This window comes from Corapipo altera, unplaced genomic scaffold (genome assembly GCF_003945725.1).
Source record: "Corapipo altera isolate COAL_440 unplaced genomic scaffold, ASM394572v1 0, whole genome shotgun sequence".
In the NCBI taxonomy this organism is placed as follows: Eukaryota; Metazoa; Chordata; class Aves; order Passeriformes; family Pipridae; genus Corapipo; species Corapipo altera.
The window spans coordinates 59,109,483-59,121,241 of NW_020884872.1; the positions used below are offsets into that span (position 1 = coordinate 59,109,483).

The 11,759-nt window shown below is 35.8% G+C and overlaps 1 protein-coding gene across 5 annotated transcripts in view; it reads right to left on the bottom strand.

The window, feature by feature from the left end:
• Positions 1–11,176, bottom strand: part of AKAP11 (A-kinase anchoring protein 11) — a 30,376-nt gene extending 19,200 nt beyond the window's left edge. For 4 of the 5 annotated variants that reach the window (XM_027649667.1, XM_027649683.1, XM_027649657.1 and 1 more), the window contains exons 1-5: positions 11,075–11,176; positions 9,917–10,024; positions 5,093–5,209; positions 1,686–1,733; positions 112–246 (exon numbers count right to left, since the gene is read on the bottom strand). In XM_027649667.1, coding sequence (XP_027505468.1) covers positions 112–246; positions 1,686–1,733; positions 5,093–5,209; positions 9,917–9,976 — 360 coding nt within the window. In that variant the 5' untranslated portion in view covers positions 9,977–10,024; positions 11,075–11,176. The remainder of the gene's footprint in view (positions 1–111; positions 247–1,685; positions 1,734–5,092; positions 5,210–9,916; positions 10,025–11,074) is intronic. The other variant, XM_027649674.1, reaches the window with a different exon arrangement.
• Positions 11,177–11,759: the final 583 nt, after the last annotated feature.

Consider the following 11,759-nt stretch of genomic DNA (forward strand, 5'->3'; position numbering starts at 1 on the left):
CTGTGGCTAAGATGGCCTGAAAGCAAAAGCAAGACAAGGTGCGATATGACTGAACTCTTTAGGAGGTGAAATACAATGCTTCTGACATGCAAGAAGACAGAAAAATTTTACCTGATGTTTCATGACAAAAGGTTTTGCCAAGGTTTTCTTTATATCTTTTAGAAATATAGCCTCGTTTTCTTTTAGTTTGCGCAACTGGAGCGATTTCAGAACATCTGGAAGCTCTACAGAAACAGCTGACAACTCCTGATTTAAATATACAAACACATTGAGAATATCAAGTCAAAAAAATAACTTGTAAATCACAATGGGTTTGATCTCATATCCCCCCTAAATAGTAACAGCTACCAATTTTGGTAAAGTTTTTTTTTATTCCCTATTTCTTGCTCCATCCCCACTTACTCGCTCTAACTGTGGTGTAAAGCTCGTGTAAACAAGCTTTAATGCAGTCCATACTTGGAAGACGCTTAGAAGTCATAGAGGAGAATCTTGTAAGCGCTGAAAAGCAGTTGCACATCCTACAAACTACACAACTGCAAACACTGACCTCAGCTAATAATGGTTCTCAGTGGATCTCTACATGCTCTTGGTGTGCTTTATTGGAACAGCGTTCTAAGTCTCTATTACAAAAACAAGGACAAGGTATTTCTTAAAGGAAGACCTTGGATAACCTTTAGATTTACCTAATATAGAAGAAGCCTATGAAAGATTTATAGGGTTTTTTTCAACAGCCCAAACGCTGTTGATCCCTATGGTTCAAAGCAAATCTCCATAAATGTACTCTGTCCAATTTTCTTTAAATTCCATCCCATTATAGACAATCAAACAGTTCTTATTCATCCTTGAAAAAATGTCTAGTGTTATTATAATTTGATTAACAGGAACACTGATATAAGTTGGAACATAAACGGATTCAGTTTCTTTATTCATTTTTAAACATCAGCAAACTATTACAGCAATCTCTACTAGGATCTAGACAGAGTAGAAGTGTGGAATTGCACTGTGAAGATGCATGTTATGAATTATACTGATGTATAAGTTGTATAGGAAGACTAAATCCTTAGCTTATGGAAATCACACATTATAATCCTCCCAGTTTGCTACACTCCACCTTTTAAAATAATATGTCCTGATCTAATTCTCTAGAACATTATCTTAAGGCATAGCCATAATACTGACTCCTGAGCCCCCCACCAGCAATTCACAGCTAGCAGTCAGCTCAATAAAGTTTTAGCTTCATACATGCAACCCTACCATATGAATAAGCACAACTCAACTAAGGAGATGATTACAAACCAAAATACTGATACACACAAGTTTGTAACAACAACAAAACCCAAACCAAAAAAGTACCCACAAAACCCCAAAACCAAACGAGCCCGTTCCCACCTAAACACCTCCCCCAGTCAATCATCCCCTTCTGCCGCATTTAAATAAGTTGTTCCAGACCATCCTAACACAAAGACCGAGCCAGGTAATATTGTAAACACATACAAAACACCAATTATAATATTAAAATAATTATTTCCAAGCTTTCAATGACATTTGAAACTTAGGCTTTTACATACTCAAGACACATCAGTTTCATTTCTCAAACACCAAAATTCCTCAATTTAAAAAACTAGGTACTACTTAGAAGAAAGCACCAGCTATTATTTTCCAGTATAGACAGATATATATTGTACCTGCAAGTGAGCAGTACCCATCTCTTCAGCAAAACCTATAAATGTAATCTGTAAAATAAATACATTAATATAGTTCAGTACAGAAAAGAACTTTTTTGTTTTCTGCAGATATTTAAGAGTTAAAAATTCAGCAGACTGTAACAAAGTTTCGTTCCACTGCCTCAATAACCATAACTTAGGGTAGCATAGCTTGCTCAAACAGTAGCACACAGTTTTTCATAAAGACTAGTAATCCTATACTATTTGACTTGTGAAAGGTCAGGTCAGGTTGAAGAGCATATACAACATTTAAAACCCACTATACAGAAATTTTTCTAGTGACTGGTACATACAGAGCAACACAAACCAACCTCATTACATCTGTTAAAATAAATACAATTTTGCAAAGATCAGTGCTCATCTGTCCTTGCTTCAGGCTGGACACATGTAAAACAGTTCCAGTCTGAAATCTGTCCATGCTAAGATAAACTGTTACACATTTGCATATACTAAAGAAAGTGTAAAGCCAACACATTATACAATTTGCCATGTAGGTTGATTAGCCTAAGGCCAAAACACAATGGATTACTGAAGCCACATGTTTGCATGCCATATCCAAGTAGACAAACCTTTAACTTCATTTCAAACATCAGATTTCCTCAGTTCTCACTTAGTATTTCCCTAACGACAAATCAATAGGGTATCTGCATGCTCCAAAAAATCCCAAGGCATTTATTTTCAAAACACAGTTGTCAGAAAATAAATGTTGTTTCCATTTTGTAGATATGGAATAAAGCACAAAGACTAAATACTTTCACTGATGTTTGAAATTAGTTTCATATGGCTTAGGTTCTATTATTTCAGAGCACTATGAAACAGACTGAATTTTATGTATTAAAGCCACAGCTCATAAATTTGTAGCAACTATTCCCGTTCTCCAAAGAACATCACTATGTTTACATTAATTTATTATTAACTGGCTCACCTACCTGCCTGTATATACACAGAATCTCTGAGAATTACAGAGCTAGAAAAAGAAATACCTGAAAAACAATTCTATTTGAACTGTATTTGTGTTTTGAATATGTTCTTTCGAAGTGTGACAAAAAAAAAAAACCTCAAACTTTCTTTTAAACTGGAATCATACTATGAAAAATTCTGATGTCTTTATTTCAGGGGGACTCATGCTGGGAAAAAGATCTCATGCCCCTAGAAAACATCTTCCCACCTACATCCACTCATGTCAGCTATGACAACATCATAAACAAAACAATGCTTCGCAGCAGCATTCCAAATCGCTCCAGACAAATTACACATCTCCACCACCGTATTCACTGTTAACTGTGAAACAATCCTGTTTGAGCAACCTTTCAACTCCTACATCTTCTCTTCAACTCCTAAATAATTCATCTGCACAGTATCTTCAAGACACTTTTCAGCTTCTATGTCTTTTTATCTCTACAGTACCTACAATGTGAACTGAATTCCTCCACAGAAGCAGTAAAATATCAAACAATTTAAAGGACTTGGGGAAAAAAACTTAGTTCTCTGAAGAACATTTTGAGAGGCTTTAGAGCTTATTGCTGTTGGGGGGTTTTTGGTAGTTTTGTTTGGTCCTTTTAACAGATGTCTTCTTACACGCCCCTTCCTCTCCTCAAGATAATGATTCCAACCCTTCCCTGTTCTCATGGGATAATTCACTGTGCAAGACAGGGCAGTATGCAGGAGTAACAGCTTCACACAAATGATGAACAGTATGTACACTGAGTGGTCAGTAGACTGCTGTCAAAAAGACCACACCCCTACTGAGTTTGCCTATTTTTGCCTCAATGATGATACTAATTTAGATTTCTTTATTGTGCCAGTTTTCACAGAAAAACAATCACCTTTTAATACCTTGAACATGTCTGAAGTTAGCACACCAATTCAAAAGCTGTTGGGGAGTAGGCCAGGGAAATTAAAATGTCATCAGTAACGCAAGACCTTTTTTTAAACCAAAAATAGTGTACGAGATGCCGTATTTGAAGGTTATCATAAGCCATGGGTACAGAGGAAATGGATTAAAATGGTACAGGAAAACCTAAATACTGGTTTGCTGAAGTCTGAGTAATTATCTTTGCAGCCCTAATAATATTCCATTAACATCATTCTCCACATCTTTCCTGTATTTCCATAAGGAAAAAATACCTGTTCTGTGGCAGGTTATTGACCCTCTTACACTTCAACCAGTGGGCTCTTAATTGCCTGCTCTAATAAGGTAGCTAATATAGTCAGCTATTTTTCTCCATAGGGACCATCAGTGCAGGCTTATAAAACAGAACTGACACAGAGCTGGCAACACAAGACAAAAAATGCTTCACAGTTCTAAAGTGTGGTCCATCTGGTCAGATACAGACAAGGTTCTGCCATAGGTTTTTTGGGTTTTTTTGCCAAGGTTTTTCTGCATAGCTCTTCTTCTTTACCTTAATCTGCCACAGCTTTTCATCTTTCACAAATATAGCTTCCTGCTTGCTCCCCAAACATTCCACAGAGTCACAACCCCTGACTGTATCCAATCACAAAATCCCTTTTGTTATCCAGGCAATCCTAATTCCTCTCTGCCAGACACACAATCTGCCTCTTGCCTTCCTCCTGCTACTCCTTATGCTATTACCTAACAGTCTCCCTAACCACTTCCTGAGTTGTCTTTCCTTCATTTCTCCCTCTCTCAGCTCCTCTGCATGGCCAATTTAAGTCATCCTCTCCTTCTCTAAGCTCCTTGTCAGGCCTGTCAACTACCAATTAGAAGTCCTGAAAAACACTTAATACAAGTTACACAGTACACATTGCTTCTTACCTTTTTTCTTTTCCCTTTGGAAAAGTTGCTGTTAGTCTTGTAACTCAAACAGTTCTAGTAATTCCTCTTTATAGCTTGTGATTTACCTAGACAGTCCTGCATTCTGTACAGGTCTACTTCTCCCCAGACCTTGTCCAGCTTTCAGCCCACCTGTATTCACGTAAAACAAGTCTAGATCTGCAATTTTAAGCTTCAGCTTTTACTGCTAAGCACAGGGCAAACAAGAGAAATCACTTTAACTTTTATCTTCAGACCTGGATCAAAATGTTCTGCCACTTTGTTAGGATACCATCCACACAATCTTGATCACAACAATGCTCGCAAATGCAGTACCACCCAAGTCATCTATTTACACATTTTGGTTTTCTAGTTTCACAAATCCTCCAAAGCAGAGAAATGTCATCTTGAAATGTCACAGCTTAAGACTACAGTGATTGAATTCAAGAATGACAATACAGGGTACAGATTTTATAGACAGTAACTTGATTCACTGTTCCTGTTTACTATCCTGCAACTTCCCATACTGTTTCAAGCGAAACTGTTTTCTATCTTAGCCACAAAAATATATATAAATGGTAACATTATGCCAAACCTCAATAAAATTATCTTCTTCTTCCCGATTTAGGCATTCCTCTGCTGACACCTTGCATAACTCTTTCCTGCTGTGTAGCAGTGACTTCATAGAGTGCAGTATACCTTCACCAAAACTCTGAAAAATAATTAAAAGAAAAATTTAAAAAAAAAAAAGGATTTTCAGTTTTGGAAACATGGTCCATTCATATCTCCCCTGTCCCCCATAGGCTTCCCTACTCTAATTACTATTTCAAAGTACTTTGGATATAAATCATCAGGTTTGAAGTTTAAATTCACTTTAGGATATGGAACTGAAACAGGTAAGTTGTTTTCTTCAAGCAATATTTTTATTCCAAAATAGGTTCTGCATTTAAAAAAAAAAGAAAGAAAAAAGATAAGAACACACAGACTTGGAAAAAAAGAACAGATGAATCCAGGAAGAAATCCAAACACCATCTACTCCTTGCATTGAAGCCTATATATGGAATTTCTTCAACAGCTTTTCCTTAAATAAGATGAAAAGCAATTTTAGCCAAGAAAAGTCATGCAGGTGGCTTCAAAAGTCACAGGGGAAGAAAACAAACAAGCAAACAAAAAACCCCAAGAAAATCCACACACATTCTTCCCCATTCTGTGAAAGATACGAAACAACTGTAACTTAATTCCATGTAAACACTTCTTGTAATATTTCCTATAATAACACTTATGGTGACATGCAAGCATCCACAGATGGCTAAAAAAGGCTGAAGAATCCAAGACTTTCTCCTAGCATAACAAAGTGCAGAAGGCAAATAGGATGACAGAACAACAACAAAACTGCTTCACTCAGCTCACAGAAGAGGTAATATCCTTGCAATTGTTTTAGGAAGTCGGTAATTTTTTTTTAAATTTAAAATTGTCATCTTCTCTAGCAAGTTGTAAGGTTAAGAGGACAAATAAGATCATCATATGGTTAAAAACTGTTAATCCATTTAATTACTCTCTAAAAGATTACCCTGTTAAAAAATGAAGTGAGAAATCACTGTGTCGAACTTACGACAAGGTATGTCAAATCTGCATAGCTTCTCAAACAATAGCAGAAGTGCTAGATTAGCAAATTTAGTCAGAGAATGTTATGCCTTTCTGATATTCACTAAACAAAAGCAATCCCTTTATATAAAAGGTGATCTTACATATTGCAGTTAAACCTCAAGACAGATTTTATTTTTTCCCTGTATAAAAAGCAGTATCGAGTTCTACTACATAGGACATCAAAGTATTAGAGCAGGGCCAGTGTAACCATTCTTGTGCTCATGGCAACACAAAATTAGGAAAGTATTTCTAGAATGAATAGAAAAAAGCAAATTAGAACATCAGGATCCTTGAAATTACCAAAATACATTTCAGAATGTTAGCAAACAAGGCTCACACTACCAACCTGACAGTCAAGGCCAGGTGATGCTAAAGAAGTCAAAGCAGTAACTGTTATAGAAAAGCTGCAGCTGAACTATTTTAAAAAGGCATTTTATTGGTTCATTTGAAATAAATTAATGAAGTATTCGCCAAGTTTCCATTTTTATCTATTCTCTTGCCCCCACATGTTTAGTTGTAATTTACTTCCACAGTTCAGTAATGTATCTTTGTACTTTCCAAAGTATGCTGCCAGGGTCTTTCTCTGATTCTCTGGATCTTCCAAATTTACAGGTGGCTGCAATATTACTCCAAGACTGCTCCCCAGCATTTCCTTCATTCATCTTGTACTAGTGATGCATGCTTTTCAGATCATATTAATGAATATAAAAAAGTTCAGAATGTGAAAATAGTAAAGATATGGAAATTAACATGCAAAACACATACACATAGAAAAAAATCTCACTTATCTGTGACTTTCGCAGATTATTTAGATTGAAGTATATGAAGAGTTAACAAAACCAGATAAAGACAGAGTTTACTAAAAGAGCTGGTTTAGGAAAAGAAGACTTTGCCTGAATAGAGACAATACAGCAATGATTTTGAGAATAGCTGATGTAGGTCAGTAACCAACTTCCTCAAAATTTATCTTGAGACTGGTGTCAAGCACCATCATCATTAAGATATTTAATGAGGAAAAAAAAGTAAATATGAGATGAAAACTGATGATAATTGAAGGAAGCAGGTGTCATCAGCTAAGAAGAAGAACAGCAAATCATACAGGAAGGACCTGCCCAACGTGAGAGTGTTTTAAAATGCAACCATAGGAAGCATAAAGTTATGTCCTTAAAAACTAAAAGCAAGCTTTAAAATAGAATTGCAAATTCACAAGCTGGGAAATAAAAGATCTGAGTTGACTTCTTGATCGCGGTATAGCAATGAATGGTCAATATGATACAGCACTGAAAATAGCAAATGTGCATCCTTCAGTGAAAGAACTGACATCAGTCACTGAGAAGGACATCCTGTGTAATTGCACATACAGTATTATCCACATGTAAAAAGAAGATTAACTCACAACAAGCACAGAAAGTAGGACTATGAAGGATAATCACTGGAATCCAGAGGCTTTCATACAAAAGCAGACTAAAACCTTAGTTTACACAGTTTCCATAAACCAAGGCTAACAGAGGACATAATTGTAAAAAAATCATAAGGGTGAATATCAGTAAAAGAAAATAAATTATTTAAGCGGAAGAATAATGACATCCATGAACAAACAGGTATAAATTTGCTGCTGAGTAGCTTCAACCTGAAATTCGTAAGATTCTTAGCTATTACCACAGTGTGGTTCAGAAAGACTTAAAACCAGCAGTAGGTTTGGTGGGAGGGTTAAACTCCCCTCATTAACTGAGAGACTATATTTAATAACTTATTCATATTCTTATCCCTATCAAACTTGTGCTTGTGACAGGAAAGGACTCGACTCAATTTCAGGGAAATCCTCCTATCAGACAACATAAGCAAATTCTCTCACAATCCCATACCAGGAGACACGCAACTACATTAAAAACTGAAAACTAGCAAGTTCCCAAGACTATAAGCTCAGTTTAGGTAAGGACAAGAGGTCATCTTCAGCAAAAGTAGGTAATTTGTTTTAATAAATAGTACAACTACTTCCAATGTACACTGACATATGGGCAAAAAACACCCAAGCAATATATAAGGCTCTACTTGCTAAGCCTGTGTACTCCTTTCTCACAGAAATTCTAAAGTCACATCTTGAAAGAAATCTTGAGCGCAGATTCAAAGTTATTAAGTTATGTCAGGGGAAAAACACAAATATCATCAAGGTGCTGAGACCTGAACAATGAAAATCCTTGTCACACCTCTAGCTCAACTGAGCAATTCAAAGATTTGCATTGTCCTCTTAGCAAATCAAGATCCTTCATGGTACCCTGGAGCAAATTCTACAGTATTTGGTCTCATTAAGTGTTTTAAACAACTGCTCTCTAACATTTCAAACAATCTGTAAGATGCCACAGTCTCTAAAGAAATTAAGTTGGGTGCTGGAGAGTCATGCTTACTCTTCTCTTAAGCAACAAAGCTCTTCCTGATTTCATCATGTGCTGTAAGATTTTAATGGACTGAATATTTTGAGGTAATTTTGTAGAAATAGAAACTTAAGCTTTAAATGTGCACACCACAACTTTGCACTGACTTTCAAGAGCTATTACTGCAACAATTCTGTTAACTATGACAAAGTATTACAAAGAGGACAGGAATCAGACTGCAATCTTCTGTGAATCAACAGAAGATGAAACACAGTGCAATTCTGACCACCCTACTGGCTGGCTCTACGAGAGAGAAAGTTCCACACTATAATCTGGAAAGTTCTCATAAACCAATAAAAAAGAAGGTTTTATACTGTGTGTCTTAAAGTGAAAGAATATCACCCATAATTACAAACTGCTTAATATATGTCTGTTAACATTCTGTGTCAGGACCTGGAACAATTGACTGTCTCATAATAGTTTCCTTTGTGTTCAAATAGTTTCTACAGGACACATACCACAGACACCGCTTCCTTAAAAAACCAAAATCTGCTTATGAAATAGAATAATGCAATTTTCATGTGACAAGATGCCTCCTTGCTCAGTTTCTCCTCCTACCATTGCAGCAATTTGCAAATAAAAAAGTTATTAGTAACCAGGAAAGACCTATGAACTCATCTCTGTTCAACTACCTTGAGAAATACAATTGGATAAATAAATCTTTTCCTTTAGGATAAACTGCAACTTTTATTTCAATAAGCACTTACATAAATTGCAAGAAATTTTGAGGAAGGGTATTTATGTTCTCCAAGTTAAAGTGACAAAATTTAAGAGAATAAATAAATATTATTGAAATAAAAAAAAACAAACACTAATATCTTTTTTAAGTGCTAGACATATTTTCTTTTTCACCTAGGCAGTTTCTAAATGTTTCTGTAAACAGAAGGGTAAACCAGATAAGAAACCAAGATCTAAAGATACAGATATTACCAGGAAGCCCTAACACAGACTTCACACAACTCGATGAAGACTACATATTTGTATTTTAATTTATTACATATAAAATCAAAAAATCTGTTCTAAAATAAAAGCTATCTTTCAATAAACAGGGCAATGTCTAAGTTAATGCACCATGATTTCATCATGTCACCTTGAAAGACAAAAACACGCACCTACCTCTTCCCTAAATTATGCTCTCTCCCAGTTCAATTACACTAAATATGCCAAAGCATAAAGCAAAGGCAACTTCTTTGCCTCCTTGAAATGTCAGACAACCACAATTAAAACATATTAATGAAAAACCCCATACTCAAAAAAACCTCAACCAAACCAGTTCATTTGCTTCATTAATAGGCCGAAAAGCTCTAAAATATTTTTTTTATTTAAATACAGATCATTACCTTTTTCACAGATATTCTTGGTTTCATTCGATTACCCTGAGCTCTGGCATACATGTCCATGATCTTAGCAGTCTTAGTAGTCGATGAAAGAAGTCAGCTCAAAAATACCTACAAAAAACAATTATATTTTATTATTTTATATTTACTCATTTAGTTTGTATCCACTTTGAAAATGCAAGTAGACAAAACAAGAACCAATAATAAAAACCAATTAAAAAGCATTTTAAAATTGAGAAAGATTAAACAGCACACCATCCATATTGACAGTTTCCTTTAAAAAGTACTGCCTTAACGACCAGACAGGAAATACAGAACACACACCTTGCAGTAAGTTACATAGTTCAACTAGATTTCAAGGCTGCGTAGGGGTGGACAGGAACATTACATTAAATAATGTTTCACCATCACTGATACTCTTGAAAGTCTATCAGCAGATTCCTGTACCTACTATGTGCTGGAACTACCCTTCAACAATCTTGAGAGGCAAATGTACAACTTACCCACTCAAGCACCTGGCCTAGTCATTTCTGTCATCTGAAGGTACTACAGGCTAACACGGATCAACACTCAGTTCTCTGGCCCTGCTCTGGGCACTTGTCTTTGCTGGCAAAACACAGCAGACTAAAGCTGAATTTACCAGCACTTCAATGAAGTACGTCAGAAGAGTTCTGCTCGAGTCAGCTGCCCTTACTGATCTTAAGTCTAGTTCTAACAAAAAGAACATAAAAAACAGCTATGAAATGAAAACATTTTTTTCAAGTTTCCCTCTTCAAGCAGTAACAATGAGTCTAGTTTGTTTCATTCATCTCTACATCCCCCAAAACAGGCAATAAATATAGGGAGTTATTAAAGACAGAAAGTATGTGCTGGGCTTTTAAGTTCTGTGGAAGTTCTAATAATTCAGTTTTTCTCATAGTCACACAATTTAACCGGGAAAAAGAACACCAAGAGTGCCCAAAATAAACCAGGTAAGGAGCAAATTCATGTAAAAATGAAGGCTAAATAAAAAACACCAAGATATCTGAGTATGGGTCTTCTCCGCACAACTGACCAGACAGGTTTTCTTGATCTTACTTCAAGCACATATTTACTCTTTATATGGGAAATAAATCTTTATATGGGTTTGTTCTTGGGTATAAGTAACTTAAATAAGATTACCAGCGTCATCAAGTAACTGTATTCTTCCCCTTCCTCCACCGCAGCACCTCTTCAGTAAAACCTCTTCAAGAGGCTATTCTCTGCAATAGCAAGAGATTATTATTAGGCACATCTGTTGACATTTCACCTTGATTTCTGCTTTCCTTCGCAAAAATGAACTTGACAGAATCTTAGGAAAAAAGTTACATTTATGCAAATTAACTGCAACATTTTAATCTCTGGATCACAGCATCTCTCTTAACTGGATGTCTGGTTTGGAAAATGAAGCCAATGACATGAAGCAGCCAGGCACACGACAGATTATATACTATATACAAATATAATAAATACAAGTAAGAAGCTCATTTCACAGTAAACTATGGATGGAAGATTAAAAAACAGAACAATTCTTCTGCTGAAACTCGATGTGTTTAAAAGAAAAAAAGCCACAGAACAGTATGAAGCAAGAAAAAGAAATCCAATTGTCCCTACTACTCTATCTTAGATGGCTAATCCGCTATAAATCTAACCATATTGGGGTAATACTCTCAGACACTCCTTGTCCTAAAAAAAGTCACCTATGGGAAAAGCTGGTTTTCCACATAGGATCAAGTACCTGTGTTCTACAATTTTGGACTGATCACTCCTTGCAGCAATTTTAACAAAGCCTAGCATAGTGCACCATGGAGATGACTTTATAACCATG